General features: G+C 44.9%; 2 protein-coding genes across 2 annotated transcripts in view; both read left to right on the plus strand.

Moving 5' to 3' along the window:
* PEX7 (peroxisomal biogenesis factor 7) overlaps window positions 1–4,778 on the plus strand; it is an 88,931-nt gene extending 84,153 nt beyond the window's left edge. The window contains exon 10 of the mRNA XM_059399177.1: window positions 4,308–4,778. Within this exon, the coding sequence (XP_059255160.1) occupies window positions 4,308–4,376 (69 nt within the window). The 3' untranslated portion in view covers window positions 4,377–4,778. The remainder of the gene's footprint in view (window positions 1–4,307) is intronic.
* A 7,732-nt stretch (window positions 4,779–12,510) lies between these two features.
* SLC35D3 (solute carrier family 35 member D3) lies at window positions 12,511–16,432 on the plus strand. The gene is made up of 2 exons (XM_059399178.1): window positions 12,511–13,590; window positions 14,602–16,432. The coding sequence occupies exons 1-2, from the start codon at window positions 12,711–12,713 to the stop codon at window positions 15,432–15,434; spliced, it is 1,713 nt and encodes a 570-aa protein (XP_059255161.1). The 5' UTR covers window positions 12,511–12,710; the 3' UTR covers window positions 15,435–16,432.
* Window positions 16,433–16,814: the final 382 nt, after the last annotated feature.

Below are 16,814 nucleotides of genomic sequence, written 5' to 3' on the forward strand. Positions count from 1 at the left end.
CTGAAACTGAGAAAGAGGATCTTCCATAGATGAGAAAGGAGACACTCTATTATCTCTTCTTCTCGATCCCGAGCCTGGCCTTGAAGGAGTCTTCGTAGCTAGGAGTGTATTCCTGCAGACGGGACAGAAAGATCACTTTGTTGTGAAGAAGTAGGAGAGGAGCTAGGAAAGATTCCTCGCTTTGTTTGACCACAGCTGAAGAATGAGTCTGTCTCATCCTTTAAAGGAGATTGTTTATTTTCATGTCATTCACTGTGCTTCTCGTTCAGTATTTTTGTTGACATTTATTTTTGAAGTCTTTTTCTTTTTTTTTTAATGTCTTTCAGACTGGCCTCAGATGGGTAGTAGGGGACATTAAGATAGAGCCTTGTGTTTACTGTCAGCCACAGAATTAAGTGGGAAGCAGAGCCTGCAGAGGCCATGGAGCCCTGCCCACACTGCCAGGGACCACACCACCATCTTTCCTTACCAGGAAGTCCACTGTGCCTATCTTGGAGAGTCTGGCCCCTCTCTGTTAGTTTAGTAGAGCGCTTTACTTCTTACCTTATTATTAATTTTTTTTCTATCATAAGCTTTTTTAAACTTGTGGCACTAGCCAGAGTTTAGTTAATGAGTTAATGAAAAAATACTATTTACATTAATTTGAATCAACTATTCATAATTACATATCATTGCAGTTTGAGGTCTTCTTGGTTTTACCAATTAATTCATAGATTTTGAACAGTTGTTGATTCATTGGCCTTGATACTTGTTAGTTATTTAAGTTCTGAGTAAATAAGTCCTGAGTAAATAACATATGGAAAGGTCTAGCACTTGAAAAAAATATACACAGATGAGACAGGGGTAAATTAATATAATCTTTGTGTCCCATGATATAAACACTTCCAATGGCAGGATTAGGCAGATAATGAATGTCAGTTTGCCTTTTATGAGGTACTTTTTTCTGGTGGACAGACTCAACAGATTCTGGTTCTGGCTGCAGCTCTGCTACTTCAGTATAAATTTGAGAAACCGTTTTTCTCTGCAGTCTTAGCCTGCAAAATACATTCTTTGAGCTAATATTTATTGAGTCATTAGATGTTATAGCAAGACAGGGTCCATGTCTTCAAGGAGCCGAAGACACACATGTCAATAAGTAAGTACAGCCGAATAGCCTAGGTGCTGTGAATGAGTTCATAGAGGGAGTAATGCTTAGCCCAGTTCTTCAGAGAGAGAGGTATCCTCTCCAGGCAGAACAAGGCGAGGGGGATAGAGGCAGGGAGGGAGAAGAGAGGTGACTCGGGAGGGATCGGTGGAAGGACAAGAGCACAGAGGCATGAACGAGAGGCAGGGATTGAGTGTGTGAGCCTGGTGTAGTAAGAAACAAAGAAGTAGGTAGCAATCAGATCTTGAAGAGCCTGGTGTTTAACGCTTATGTCTCTACTGCTCTCTCAGTGTGGATTGTGATCTAAAATACTGTTAGTGAGTGATAAGGAGTTAATGTGTTCAGATCAATATGAGTGGTTCTTGTACACGGTGACAGCCCGGTAATTTGACTGTGCACTAAGACTATGAATTCCTTTGTGAAACTCTGAGCCTTTTTAACCATTACAGGTGGGAAATAGAGTACAAATAACTTCAGTCAAAATCTCTCTCATGCCACTTCATCCTTCATGTCACTGTCTACATTTTTGGATTTTTTTTTTATTATGAAAAATTTCACACATATTAGAAGTTAATAGAATAGGATAATGAACTTCTTCCCTTACCCAGCTTCAACAATGATCAACATCCTTGTTTTATTTATCCCTCTACTCATGTCCCACCTCCGTTCAGTTATTATCATTAGTGTCTTTATTATTCTTACTAGATTTGGGTATCAGTTATATAAATCCAAATGTACAAGTCTTAGATCTGTGTTTTGACAGACAGGTACACTGTGCAATCTACACCCATCACAATATAGAACATTTGCCTCTTCCTCCAAACTTCTCTTCTATCTCTGTCCAGCCTCCCCCAGTCCCACCTCAACCTCCAGCTGAAGAAACAAGACAAAACTTTTCCGTTTGTTTGTTTGTTTGTTTGTTTTAATCTTAGATTAAGTTTCGACTGTTTTCAAACATATACGGTGGAAGTGCCTGTAAGTTACTCTTGTTTTTGGCTTCTTTCACCAATGTAATGTCTGTGAGTCATCCCCATTGTTGAGCATATTGATAGCACCCTCTGCGTGTTGCTCTGTAACTCTCCGCTGCGGGAATTTATTACAGTTTGTTACCTGCTCTTGTCCAGAGAGATTTTGGTTGTTTCCGGGTTGTGCTACGGTGAATGACGTTGCTGTGAGCATTCTTGCTATGCATTGTTACATAAAGCCATTTTCATTTGTCTAGGATAAACCTCTAGAAGTGGAATTACTGAGTTTAAAGATAGGTATATGGTTAACTTCGTAGAAACAGCCAGTTTCCCAAAGTGGTTGTAGCAGCCACGTGTGCAAGTTACAGCTGCTTGGCAGCTGACATTTGATGCTGTCTGTCCTTGATTTTAGCCCTTCTTCTGAGTCTGTGGCCATATTGTATTATGGTTTTTATTTGTATTTCCCTGGTGCCTAATGATGTTGAACATTTTATTTTTTTATCTACTTATTGGTCATATATCTTTTTCTGTCTGTTAGTAAAGGCTTTTGCCTGTTTTTAATTTCATTGTCTTTTCATTATTGAGTTACAGTTCTATATATTTTATTCTGGATACACGTTATCAGATGCATTGGTTTTGGGAGCATTTCTTCCCATTCTGTCTCTTACCTATTTATTTTCTTCATGGTATCTTTTGATGAGCAAAAGTTTTATTTTCAATTGCACCTAGCAAATTTTTGTGGGTAATGCTTTCTGTGTCCTGTCTAAAAAATCTTCACCTATCTTCAGATTGAGAATATATTCTGTGTTTTCTTCTCAAAGCTTTATACCTTTAGCTTTTAGATTTAGGTTCATGGCTCGTCCGCCTGAAATTACATTTTGTTTCTGGTGTGAAGTTGGGGCTGAGGATCATTTTTTTTCCCCATATAGATATCCATTTTTAGCACTATTAGTTGTAAAGACCTTCTTTTCCCTGTTGAATTGTTTTGGTACATTGGATGAAAAGTGTGGGGTCTATTCCTGAACTCTGTTCTGTTCCTTGATCTACTTGTATATCCTTATACCAACATTGCACTGTTTTGATTACTACAATTTTATGGTTAGTCTTGAATCAGGTAGTAAGTATAAGTACATTTTTGCTGTTCATTTTCAAGATTCTTTAGCTATTCTAGGTCCTGGGCATTTCCACATAAACTTTAAAAGCCACCTTGTCCATTTTTATTAAAAAGCCTGCTGAGATAATGAATTATTTATAAATTTTGTGGGGAGAATTAAATTTGGAACATTATTGAACCTTTGCACATATTTCCTCATTTATTTAGGCCTCTTTAATTTCTCTGAGCAGTGTTTTTGGTTTTAGTGTGGCTGTTTTGCATGTCTTTTATTAAATGTGTTACTAAGTACTTTGTTATTTAATACAATTGATTTTATTTTTTTAAGATTTTATTTATTTATTTGATGGGGGTGGGGGAAGGGAGGAGAGCATAGGTAGAGGGAGTGGGAGAGGAAGAAGCAGAGTTGATCCCAGGACTCTGGGATCATGACCTGAGCTGAAGGCAGACCCTTAACTATCTGAGCCACCCATGTGCCCCTACAATTGATTTTATATATTAATCTTAGTCTCTGAGACATTGCTATACTCACAAACCTTTTAACACCCAGTTCCTGAGCACCATGGCCTTTCCTCTTTTCATGTTTTTACGACGTGTAGACTTGAATGTCTTTATCGCCCATGTCTGCCCCTAAAGAGGGCCAGGGTGAATACCATAGCTTTTCTAAAGACTTCTGATACCACCCAACTTGGATTCAGATAGTCCCTCCTCTGAGAGTCTCTATTAGAGCACTTCCCACCACAGGTCTTGAAAGAACCATTCTGTGAAGGCAGGCGCTCTACTTTATCTCCTTTCTGTCCCCACTATATCTAACATGGTGCCTCAGTTCCCAGTTTTTTCATTTATCCCGAGACATATAGGGATGATGTACTTCTGGGGTGAGGTGCGACTGTGGTGAGCTAATGGTGAGGCAGGAAATCCTTACAGGCAATTTCCATCAATTGGAAACAATCCCTGAAGTGTATCCTTAAGAGGGAAAGTAATGTTTACCACTGTGTGATCTGCTTCCACTCTCAATGACTTCAGCTTTTGCTGCCAACCTTGAATGTTTGTAAATTATGCTTCTTACTTCCTTTTTGTTTTCTAGGTGGCTGATTGTGCTTGGGATGAAACAATAAAGATATATGATCCTGTTTGCCTTACTATGCCTGCTTGAGATGGACGCCCCCAGTCAGAAGCAAAGGAGACTCAGGCTGAAGGCTACTATTGATAATATAGATATTATGCTTTTATGAGCTATTCAGATTTCAAATTTTAAAAATTTACCCTGGGATCATTTTGAGGCAGCTGATAAAGACTTTGGTTCACAATTTAAGCCTGGTACATAAGCCATATTTCTTAAAATCCTAAGGAATAATTGATGTTCTAGTACCTCTTGTAGTGTCAATTGAAATGTGATCTCTGTATTGTGAAATGGATTAAAATATGGGAGAGCTCTAGATTATATTGATAGTGATATATTTCATTTTTAATTTGTCATTTTTGATGTAAAATATAATCACTGCTGTTGGTAAAAATTAAAATAAACTATATCTCTTGATTACTTATGATTTTATGACATCCTAGCAATATTGCTTTTTCTAATATAGTTTATATATATATGAATACAATACTATTTATAATATAGAGGTATCTGTGATTCAGTAAGAGTGCTGTAATATAGATTTGATTTATTCAGCAGTATTTACTGAGCATCTGCTATGTTCTGAATGAGATTATCTTAAGGACTGATAGCATGTTTTCAGAACATGGAATGCAGGGTGCCTGGGTGGCTCAGTGGGTTAAGCCTCTGCCTTCAGCTCAGGTCATGATCTTAGGGTCCTGAGATGGAGCCCTGCATCGGGCTCTCTGCTTGGCAGGGAGCCTGCTTTCCCCTCTGTCTCTGCCTGCCTCTCTGTCTATTAATGATCTCTGTCTGTCAAATAAACAAACAAAAAAAAAGAACATGGAATGCTGTGAGTTAAAAGCTTCCATGTTTTTTACATTTATTCATATCTTTTTAGATGTTACAACCTCACCCTATATTTCTCTCTTCCTACTTCTCTATTATCAATTGAAACAACAACAACAACAAAAACTGGTCACTGGGCAAAAAGTCTTAGGTCCTATTAATAAGTTTCAAGCAGTTACCCTTGAAACTATCCCTAAGTAATGCCATAAACCCTGCTCAGTCAGTACCTCCCTTAATCTCCTAGAAAAATCCCTAAGTGCAGATGACCTGTTTGGGGGGGAGGGGGGCCAAATATGTGGAAAGGGAAAAATTAGTAAAACAACTTTGCATAACATTTATATTTTTATATAATATTACAATAAAATATAAATGGCATAAATTGTTATTTTTAACAAGTTTTTGAGAATTTTAAAGAGCAAAATATATTTGTAATAATGCAACAAAAATTAGAATATATGTATATTGTTGTATGTATGTATTTACATTACATATTTGTCTATTTGTCCCAGAAAAAGAAAAATTGACAGCTTACAACATACAAAAACAGGACTACATAAGAGATAAAACAAAAGGAGCAGAAAGTGAAGCCATGAGTGGGACTTGAACATCTGTGCCCCAGAGTCCTAGAAAGTTGCTCCCAGCAGCAAAAATGGGAAGCCTGGTTGAGTACACAATTCAGCCCCCAAGACCTAACAGCAGGGACTTTGTCCTGTTGCAGGCGTGGCCCTAGTACCACATCTGGTCAAGAAATTTTTGTTTCATGAGTGAATGCACTCGGGAAAAAGTACAACTCTTTTTAGTTCTTAGACCAATCAATACAAACTGTTTTGGGAGAGGATACAACTGTCATAATGTGAGTATAATGTAAGGATCACATGGTCGGAGACATCCTTAGGGCTGTCATGATGATAAGGCCAATGGAGCTGTTTCTCGGTTCCTTCCAGAACAAGAGGCATCACAGCAAACGCAGTTCAGTAAAAGCAGGTTCCCAGTGGGGGTCTTTTAGCAGCTGGATTTATCACAGACTGTTAAAAAGACCTCACCCAGGGCCCATTTACAATGAAACAAAATTACTTACTTTCCTTTGAGAATGCCAGAGATTTTATTAAAATAATCTATCATGTATCTTTTGAAACATATACTTGTGATTTAAAAACTTGATTTCCACTACCCCCCTCAATTTTGAGGACGTGAGAGACGTCTGGAACCCTAACTCCATAATACTTAACTCAGGTTCTTGGAGTTCCTCAGGATGAGAGTGTGGGTGAATGTTTATCCAGTGGGTTCCCTGGGGATAGGATTGGAAAACTAGAAGGCAAGGTGCTGGATTCTCTCCTGGAAGAGAATTCTGAAGATTTTTAAATTCTTCGTAGTTCCCAAGCCAAGCAGCTTCAGGACATCATTGGTCTCTTGGCCAGTGAGCTCTTAGCTTTCCTCCTGCCTGCCTCCGCCAACTTCTTCTGTGATCTGGGCACAATGGGAGATGATTTCTGTATGTTACTCCTTTTGATTTATGTAACATCCCTGCAAGGAAGCCCTCCCAGTTTTGCAGACAAAGAAGAAGGCTCTCAGGAGTCTAGGAGCCAACAAATATAGAGCTGGAATATGAATCTGCTGTGATTGGATCTGAAGTCTAAATTGCTAAGAAGCTGACCCTGGGTGTGGAGCGACCCTACCAAGGTATGTCACCCCAAGAAGATCCAGGCTGGGAGCCCACTGTGTTTTATACCTCTTGCACTTTATAACTGACCAACTTGGCTATCATTTGGCTCTTCCCAAAAAGAACTCATTAATTTCTTAGCAGGCCTCTTCTTGAGTGAGACATATTTTTTACTTCCATATATTTACTGAAAACTTCCAAATAACTATCTCCTGCCTCCCCCACCCAGCTCTCCCATAGCCTTTGTGCTCATTTTCTTCTAAAACACACTGGTCTTGCTCCCTAATGGACTCCTCTGGCCAATGCTTTCTCATTCGTTGCCAGTACTGTCTACCCAGGGGCTCAAGCTAAAGGTTTAAATACCATTCTTGTTCCTTCCCTTTTGCCCACCTCTCTACTCCAAGACGCATCACATAAGTCCTGCCCCTTGAACCCTCCCCCCCTTCCCCCCCCACCGCCCCGGCCGATATGTCTCCATTCTGTCTCCTCCCTTCAATCCAACCACCACTGCCCTGGTTCAAGCCATTATTAAGTTTTTTCTGGACGATCCCAGCAGACAGACCCTTCCTAAATGAGGGGTCTATTTCTAGTTTTGTGCCCTTGGAGCCATCCTCCCCAACACACCTGTTGGAGACAGATCTAAAAATGCGATCTGATTACATCAATTTGAGTGTAAAACCTTACTCTGCATATAGGATCACCTATAGGAAAAGTTCAAGCTCTTTAATCAGACAGCTGCAGTCCTTTGGGGCTAGCCCCTGCCTCTCTCAGCAGCATTGCTTCCCTCCACGTGTTGACCAACTTTGTGGTCCACAACATGGCTGTGTTCACAGACTCCCCGTATAAATAATGCAAGTGTTCATTTCTTTGTCCAAGGTAGTCCACTTCCTGGTTTGCCCTGCTCTTGACTCACTGAATTGTTATTTCTTTTTGATTGAAGGATAGTTGATGCAAAATGTTACATTGGTTTCAGGTATACATTGTTTTGACAAATTCTTATCTCTCATTTGAAAGTTATGAGAAATGACTAAAGAAAAAGATTACAACATACAAAAATTAAAATAGAAAAATATACCATTAGCAAAGCTAAGATAGATTGGAAGCTATATTTGCAACATATGTAACAAATTAATAGCCATAATTTATAAAGAGCTCTCTAAAAATCACTTAAAATGACCAAACATAAAAGTGGACAAAGGATATCAATAGATAATTAACAGCTGTAAAAATGCAAATGTTTAGAACCCTTCAAAAATAGTGCCCAGACTTTGTCTAATAGGCCACAAAGAAATGCAAATTAAAATGAGAGTCCATTGTTTTTGTTGTTGTTTGGTTTGGCATTTTGAGGGGGGGTTGTTTGTTTTTTGTTCTTTTGCTTATCAGTTTGGCAAACACTAAAATACTGATAATATTAAGTTAACATGAGCACTGTTGGGGCGCCAGGCTGGCTCAGTTGGTTGAGTGTCCAACTCTTGATTTCAGCTCAGGTCATGATCTCAGGGTGGTAGGATGAATCCCCTGGGTAGGCTCTGCATTTGAGGGGAGCCTGCCTGAGTTTCTCTCTCCCTCTCCCTGTGCCCCCCCAACCCTGCTAAAGCACCCCCTCCATGTTCATGCTCTCTTTTGCTCTAAAATGAATAAATAAATCTTTAAAAAAGCACGGGGAGAGCACTGTTATACACCTGTTTGGAAGGCAGTTTGGCAGTGAAGATTTAAATGACTCAGCAGTTCCAGTTCTAGAATTCTCTGTCTGTATGCTCCCACTCCAAATAGGTACAGAGAATGTAAGAACAAATGCCCAAGGGTATTCATTACATCATTGTTTGGTGACATCCAGATGCCTGTCTACAGAAGAAAGGTTATACTATAGAATAATCATCAAAAAGAATAAGGGAGAACTATGTGTCCTGACATGAAAATAAATACATTGTTATCAATAGGTGTATGAGTTACCTATTTCTATACAACAAGCACCCCAAAACATAGCAGCTTAAAATAACATACATTTACTTTAGAGTTTCCATAGGTCAGGAACCCAAAGATGACTTAGCTGAGTGGTTCTGACTCCACTTTTTTCATGAACAGGACAGGGAAGCTGTCATCTGAGGCTGGAGGTATCCGAAGCTCCACTGGGGCTAAAGGATCAGCTTCCAAAGTCATTCACATGGTTGTTAGCAGGCGTCCACCATGTGGGACCCTACACAGGTTGCGTGAGTGTCTCTATAATATGGCATCTGGCTTCCTCCAGGCTGAGCTGACAGAAAGTTCAAGATGGAAGCTTCAGTCTTTTATAAACTAATGTTAGCAAGTGACGCCATCACTTCTGCTGTCTTATTGGTCACACAGACCAGCCCTGGTGCAACGTAGGAGGGATTGACCAAAGGTGTGACTACGAGGAAGCAGGGATCTTGGAGGCTAACCCACCACAATATGCTTTTTAAAATAGTAAATTATACACAATTAGGTAGATATCCTAATTTTATCATTTTTTAAAAGGGGGATTTTTTTAAATTTTTTATTTTTTTATAAACATATATTTTTATCCCCAGGGGTACAGGTCTGTGAATTGCCAGGTTTACACACTTCACAGCACTCACCAAAGCACATACCCTCCCCAATGTCCATAATCCCACCCCCTTCTCCCAAACCCCCTCCCCCCAGCAACCCTCAGTTTGTTTTGTGAGATTAAGAGTCACTTATGGTTTGTCTCCCTCCCAATCCCATCTTGTTTCATTTATTCTTCTCCTACCCACTTAAGCCCCCATGTTGCATCACCACTTCCTCATATCAGGGAGATCATATGATAGTTGTCTTTCTCCGCTTGACTTATTTCGCTAAGCATGATACGCTCTAGTTCCATCCATGTTGTCGCAAATGGCAAGATTTCATTTCTTTTGATGGCTGCATAGTATTCCATTGTGTATATATACCACATCTTCTTGATCCATTCATCTGTTGATGGACATCTAGGTTCTTTCCGTAGTTTGGCTATTGTGGTCATTGCTGCTATAAATATTCAGGTGCACGTGCCCCTTTGGATCACTACGTTTGTATCTTTAGGGTAAATACCCAGTAGTGCAATCGCTGGTCATAGGGCAGTTCTATTTTCAACATTTTGAGGAACCTCCATGCTGTTTTCCAGAGTGGCTGCACCAGCTTGCATTCCCACCAACAGTGTAGGAGGGCTCCTAAAAGGGGGATTATTATGTATACATAGATATGTAAGAAGAACTTAAAGGTTTGCACCAGGAGCCAGCTCTGTGTAGTAATGTTGGTGTGGGGTTGGGGGTGAGGGATCTTGAAGTTAGCATGTTCAGTTACTGTTCTAAAGTTTGTTTCTTTTTACATACTATAATAAGAATGGGTTATGTTTGCAATTAAAAATAATGAAAGAAGACCATATTTCCTTCTCCAGGATGTCTTGAGAAAGCTGATTTTATTGTCCTCTTTATTGCTCCCCTGTTTCTGACAGGAGGCCCCACTGTAGCATAAGGATCATTGTGTTGCCTCACCTCCACCTGTGAACCCCTAAGAACTGAGATGAGTGCTCATCTTTGAATTCTCCATGGCTAACCACCAGCCTGGCCCCAAATACTCACTGTATGTTTGCCAAATGAACGAACTAAAGGATTTACTTAATGCCATCAATATGTATTAAGTAGCTCCAAAGATAATGGAGCTTGATACCAGTAGGTCAAATAGCTTTTTGACCTTCAGATCTACATTCTTGTTCAATTAACCTTGCTAAACATAGTATTCTTGTTTTTCCCATTTTTCTTTAAGGGCTTATCTAGTAATTGGTGTGGGAGATGGTACTAATTTTTTTAAATGAAAGCCCTAATGGAAAAGAATTATATGCAATAAAGTGGAGAAAATTAATTGTTTCATGCCAATGTAGGTTTCCAGTATTAAGCTAAATTTTCTTGCCTAAATGAGAAGGGTAAGATAGCTGAATCAGCCCCAAATCTTTTACCTAATGTTAGGATCACAAATGGAAGCAATTATATTGCTGGCAGAAATGAATCATTCCAAAACTAGGTCTGTGCAGACAGTTCTTTATTGTGTTCATTTAAGGTGGCTTTTATTGGAATGGTCCCCAGAAGCAGAGATCTGTTATTTGCTGATTTCTTTGAAAAGTTCATCTTCAAGTTTCTTAATAATCTGATTATACTTTGTTTATATGCTTATACTACACACATACATGTAACGTTACTTAAGACCCCATTTCCTAAAGAGAGAACATCACTTGAAAAACAGAGTCCATGAACCAGCCAACAGTGTGTAACCATAGCTGTTAGCAACAAAAACAAAGAATTTCCCAGGGAACTAGAAGCCCGGGGTTTGGTAGATTGCTTTCCAGTGTTATTCCTGGAAAGCTGACACACTGAGCCATTTGCAAACATTTTCTTGAGTGTCCACCTGAGGGGGGCAGGGAGGTGGCCCTACTAGGCCATGGGCCAGACTGGTTGAAACCTAGATCTCTCCCACCAACATGATCTCCCAGCACATGCAAAGCTGGCCCTGAATAAGGACTGCAGTGATGCTGCTAGTCCCTGATGGAAATTATTTTTCTGCTCTGGTAAAAATAATCGCTGCTTCAGTATCCAGGCTGGAAGTGTCGCAGAGAAAACAAAACAATCACTAAAGAAACGGTTCGTGTATATTAGTTCGTGCAGCAGATAAGGGTTAGGAGGTTGGGATCCCCCTGGGAGTGGGTGGCTAGGAAAAGTGAACGGAAGGGAGCGGTGGTGCGCAGCAATTTCAAGCTCTCTTCCTCGCTCCCAAACCCTGGCCAAGTCCATAATTTTAAAGCAACGCGAAAACTGAATGTGTCTGGCTTTTAGCTGCGTCCTCGGCTGAGCGAACCCCTTTGCTGAGTTGCCGCGTCCGGGCTTTACTTTCCAGGGAACGAAATTCAGACCGAAGGGTCACAGAAGCTTTGTGCACGCAGAAAATAAGAATTTCCTTTTTCTTTTAGCCAGATGCAGGTGAACAGCTCTCAAGTCCTGCAGGGGCTCCGGGGGGTAAGAGTTAGGCTTTGCTCCCCAAAGCCGCCAACGACAGCCCGGCAGGCTGCGGTCGGTTCCAGAGGTTCCAGAGAAAGCTACACCTAGTCTCGGCGCGGTCTTGCCCGGGAGTTCCTGCCCACGCTACGCCCTCCCCCACCCCTCCCGGCAACGCACCCCCCTGCAAGTCTTAGCGTGGCCAGTCGCTCCCGCCCACCTCTGGGGCACTGTCGCCCCCGCGATCCACCAGATCAGTGGAAGGTTCTCCCTCCAGAGACTTTAGCTTTTGCTTTTATGCTTATTTCACATCCTTACCCCACTTGGAACGTGTGTCCCAGGCTCCGCAGTCCGGCAGGGCCACAGAGCCCCCACCCCCGAAACTCCCCCAGAGCCACGCCAGTCATCCCAGTTGCCTCCCTGAAAAGCGCACGGACTGGGGAGCGTGTTGCCCGCGTCAGGGAAGAGGCCAGCCTTGGCGTCCTAAAGCACGCCGGGGAGGCGTCCTGCGGCTGTTGGTTTCTCCAATATGAGGGCACGGGCGCCCAAGCATCAGGAAGCCCCGCAGCCCTCTGGCACCGACTTTTCCCCCTCTCCGATCGGGCAGCTGGACAAGGTCCTGCGGCTGTGCCAGTAGGGGCGGCGGACAGAAAAGCCTCTGAAGCTCCAGAAGGGAGGGGCAAGGTTGGGGCGGAGGGTGCTGTCACTTGTTGCCGCTAATAAGCTCGACCCTGGAGCGCTGCTGTTTCCACAATCTTTAGCTGTGCCCGGGATCCCCCACCCCGCTCTCCTGGGCTCGGAGCTGGAAGGAAGAGGCCAGCGCGAGCGGCTGACATTGCGGTAGGAGAGGGGAGGGCGCCCGGAGAGCCCGCCTGGATGGGCGCTGGGGTGCGGGAGAGGTGCGAGTGGGGTCCCGCTAGCTGCAGCTGCCCGGGCTTCCAGGTGCACAGCGTCCGCCCTGACTGGGAAACCGCGCGGGACGCAACCCATCGCAGCTCGTCACATACTTACAAATCGCTGTCGCTAGGTTTCCCGCCACTCCTCTCAGACCAGCCCCCCCGCCCCGCCACTTTTCGGAGTCCCCCGCCCTCATCACTGCCTCCCGGGAGCTGCGGGGCATTCGGACGCGGAGCCGCGGAGCCGCGAGGACGCCTGGCTGTAGGTGCCCTCTGCAGCGAGCCGGCGCCCCTTGCCCTTCGCCGCGGGGTTGGGCGGTCACCCCCGCCGCCCTCGCTCTGCCGCTCGCGGCTCTCTTCCCCGCTCTCCTCCCGCAGGTCCCGGAGCTCCGCCACCACCGGGTGCGGCGCGGCAGGCGCGATGCGGCATCTGTGCCGGGGCCGCGTGCTGGGCATCTCCGTGGCTATCGCGCATGGGATCTTCTCGGGCTCCCTCAACATCTTGCTCAAGTTCCTCATCAGCCGCTACCAGTTCTCCTTCCTGACCCTGGTGCAGTGCCTGACCAGCTCCACGGCGGCGCTGAGCCTGGAGCTGCTGCGGCGCCTGGGGCTCATCGCCGTGCCCCCCTTCGGCCTGAGCCTGGCGCGCTCCTTCGCGGGGGTCGCAGTGCTCTCCACGCTGCAGTCCAGCCTCACGCTCTGGTCCCTACGCGGCCTCAGCCTGCCCATGTACGTGGTCTTCAAGCGCTGCCTGCCCCTGGTCACCATGCTCATCGGCGTTCTGGTGCTCAAGAACGGCGCGCCCTCGCCCGGGGTGCTCGCGGCCGTGCTCATCACCACCTGCGGCGCCGCCCTGGCAGGTGAGCGGGACCCGCGCCCACCCCCGACCCAACCTACCCCACCCGACAGAGATGGCGGGGATCACTTAGTGCAAGGCCCTCACTTCCAGATGGAAGGCAGAGAAAGGCTTGAATGAGAGTGCTCGGCTCGCTAACGGGACTTCTGAGACCCAGCCGAGCCTTCCCCAGCACTCCGACCTCCTCCTTCAGAGCGCACCCCTCCCCCCAGTCCAGGCTTCCGACCCCCGCCCCTGCCTAAACCGGTATCTCCCTCTCCGCCTTCCCTTCCCTCCCTCCCCCAATCTCCCCTCTCCTCCACCCTATCTCCCTTGCTCCCTCCAGGAGGGGTGGGGGAGCCTCCAGAGCCTGGGAACTGGAGCCCCCAGGCTGAGTCGGAAGAAGGGGGGCCGTGAACTTCCCTGGGTCACGCGGTGCTGGAGTGATGGGGGACGAGGGACAATGGAAACCAAGCCTGAGCCGCGGAGGCTAATTTGGGGGTCTCTGGCGCCGCGTGAGGTGCTGAGAAGGCGGATTGAGCCCCACTTGAGAGCTGAGCTTGCAGGACTGAACCCAAAGGGAGCCAGCGGGAATGGGAGAAGGGTCGAGAGAGAGAGAGAGAGAGAGAGAGAGAAAGAGAGAGAGACTTTCGCTCGGCGGCCAGCCCGCCCCGGGGTTAGAAGAGACTAGCTGGGGTTCCCTCTTCTTCCGGAACACCACGGAGAAGGCCAGGGTACCACGAGCCTGGGTGACCTCCATGCCTACCCCGGGGGCACTTGTGCCCTCCCGGGCCTTTCTCTTGGACAGAACTAGACAGGGTGCCCCAGGATATGGCCCGGAAGGCGCCACCGATTATACCTGGAACTGGGCATTGGCTGAACTTGGCTCTTTTTATACCCGTGGGCAGAGCTGGGACGCGAACCCTGTCTACTCCCCAACCCTACGCGTTGTCCCAGTAATACCCACCCTCGCCAACCCGCTGTCTTCTCTTTTTCCTTCCTGCCCTGGCTCCGCGGTTCTCCTGGGGCGCTCCAGGAGCTGGCGATCTGACCGGCGATCCCATCGGGTACGTCACGGGCGTGCTGGCAGTCCTGGTGCATGCCGCCTACCTGGTGCTCATCCAGAAGGCCAGCGCCGACACAGAGCACGGGCCGCTGACCGCTCAGTACGTCATCGCCGTGTCCGCCACCCCACTGCTGGTCGTCTGCTCCTTCGCCAGCACCGACTCTATCCACGCCTGGACCTTCCCTGGCTGGAAGGACCCTGCCATGGTCTGCATCTTCGTGGCCTGCATCTTGATCGGCTGCGCCATGAACTTCACCACGCTGCACTGCACCTACATCAACTCGGCGGTGACCACCAGCTTCGTGGGTGTGGTGAAGAGCATCGCCACCATCACAGTGGGCATGGTGGCCTTCAGCGATGTGGAGCCCACCTCTCTGTTCATTGCCGGGGTGGTGGTGAACACCCTGGGTTCCATCATTTACTGCGTGGCCAAATTCTTGGAGACCAGAAAGCAAAGCAACTACGAGGACCTAGAGACGCAGCGGGCGGGAGAGGAGGCACAGCCAAGTGGAGATCAGCTGCCATTCGTCATGGAGGAGCTGCCCGCGGAGGATGGAAATGGCGGGTCAGAAGGTGGCAAGGCAGCAGGTGGCTCCACTCAGAAGAGTGGGCGAGAGGCAAGGGGCAGCCCCAGAGGAGGCCCGCTGGTGGCTAGGAGCTCACACAACACAGCCGCCGGCCCAGAGGAAGTGAGCAAGAGGTCACTGAAGGATGCTTACCTCCAAGTGTGGAGGTTAGTTAGGGGAACCAAGTACATGAAGAAGGATTATTTGATAGAAAATGAGGAGTTACCCAGTCCTTGAAAAGGAAATGCATGTATGTATATATGTACATACACTTATTTTGTATGTTAGAGATACTGTATTTTAATGAGGGGCTGCCTGATTTTATTCCTTGAGGAGTGGGGAAGGGAAGCAAAGAAGGAAGCTGTAACAGACTGACAGTAACAGCATAAGCACCGTGTGAATTATTTAGCGTGAGCTTACCTGAGGCATCACAGAGACAAAAGCATGTGAAGGTGCTTAATGAGGGAAAGCAGCGGTTCTGGCTGAAGACTCCTGGCACACGAATTGTATGTCTTTAGAACCGTAACCAAATATCTGCATGTACTTAGAATTCCTCAGTCCACCCCTTCCAAAGTTGGAGCATAGACAGGATGCCCACATTTAAAAAGCTCAAAGAGGACCCAGGTACATCTTCAGTGATAGTAGAGCTACAGTTTTTATAGCCAGCTGGCAAGAGTATATTATTGAAATAATATATATATACATATATATGTCTATATACATCTGTATACATGTAGACATCTATATACATCTGTATATAGACATATATATACACTGGATTGATGTTTACTGTTTGTAGTCATCTGAAATATGTTTGCTCTGATTTTTCTTCACTTAAAAAAGTATTCTATTATTCTATTGTATATTGGTAGAAAATGTTAAAGGTATTTTGAATATATGAGTTCTTAGCTTTAAACCCGAAGTTTAAAGCTGGTTTTTAGTAATTATAAAATTATTTTAAAGGTTGTTTGGGTTCATTGCTTTATAATATTTATTATTGAATGCCGTAACCTTTTGAAAAGCCAGTTTTACTGTGTCCAATATTCTTTCAAACAAATGCAAAGGCTGAACAATAATTCGGTATTAACTGAAGCCCAAACAGAAGTGAATCCGTCCCATTAAACTAGCTCTTTTGAGTCACACTGCCCATCCCAAACCTGTTACAAAAACAGCAACTGCTATATTCACTTTATGATATTTTTCTATCTTACATTTGTCAAAATAAAGTATGAGCCTCTCTGCTAAAAGACAAAGTGTTATAAATTTGTTTCAGGCACATTTATGTTCTACTGTTGCTATGTAGGGGGCCACCCCATGGAGAAGTTCTTCAATTAACAGGGCAGTTTACTTTAAAACCACACCAACCACCACAAGGACAGTCTCATTTTCCAGTCAAGAAAACCATTATATAGTAAAACAAAATACTGTCTCAGGTGGCACAATGAGAGCCTCCCACTGCTGACGTCAGTGAACATGGTGCCTGAGATGTAATAGGAGAGTGCACCCAGAGGGAATCCTCCAGAGAGGTAACTTGAGACAAGGCACTTTTATTATTTGCCAGCATGTTCCTGAGATGCTCAGATGGTAGTATCCTATATTTTTCTTCATTTTTCAAAA

The sequence above is a fragment of the Mustela nigripes genome, chromosome 5, assembly GCF_022355385.1.
Source record: "Mustela nigripes isolate SB6536 chromosome 5, MUSNIG.SB6536, whole genome shotgun sequence".
Classification (NCBI taxonomy): domain Eukaryota; kingdom Metazoa; phylum Chordata; class Mammalia; order Carnivora; family Mustelidae; genus Mustela; species Mustela nigripes.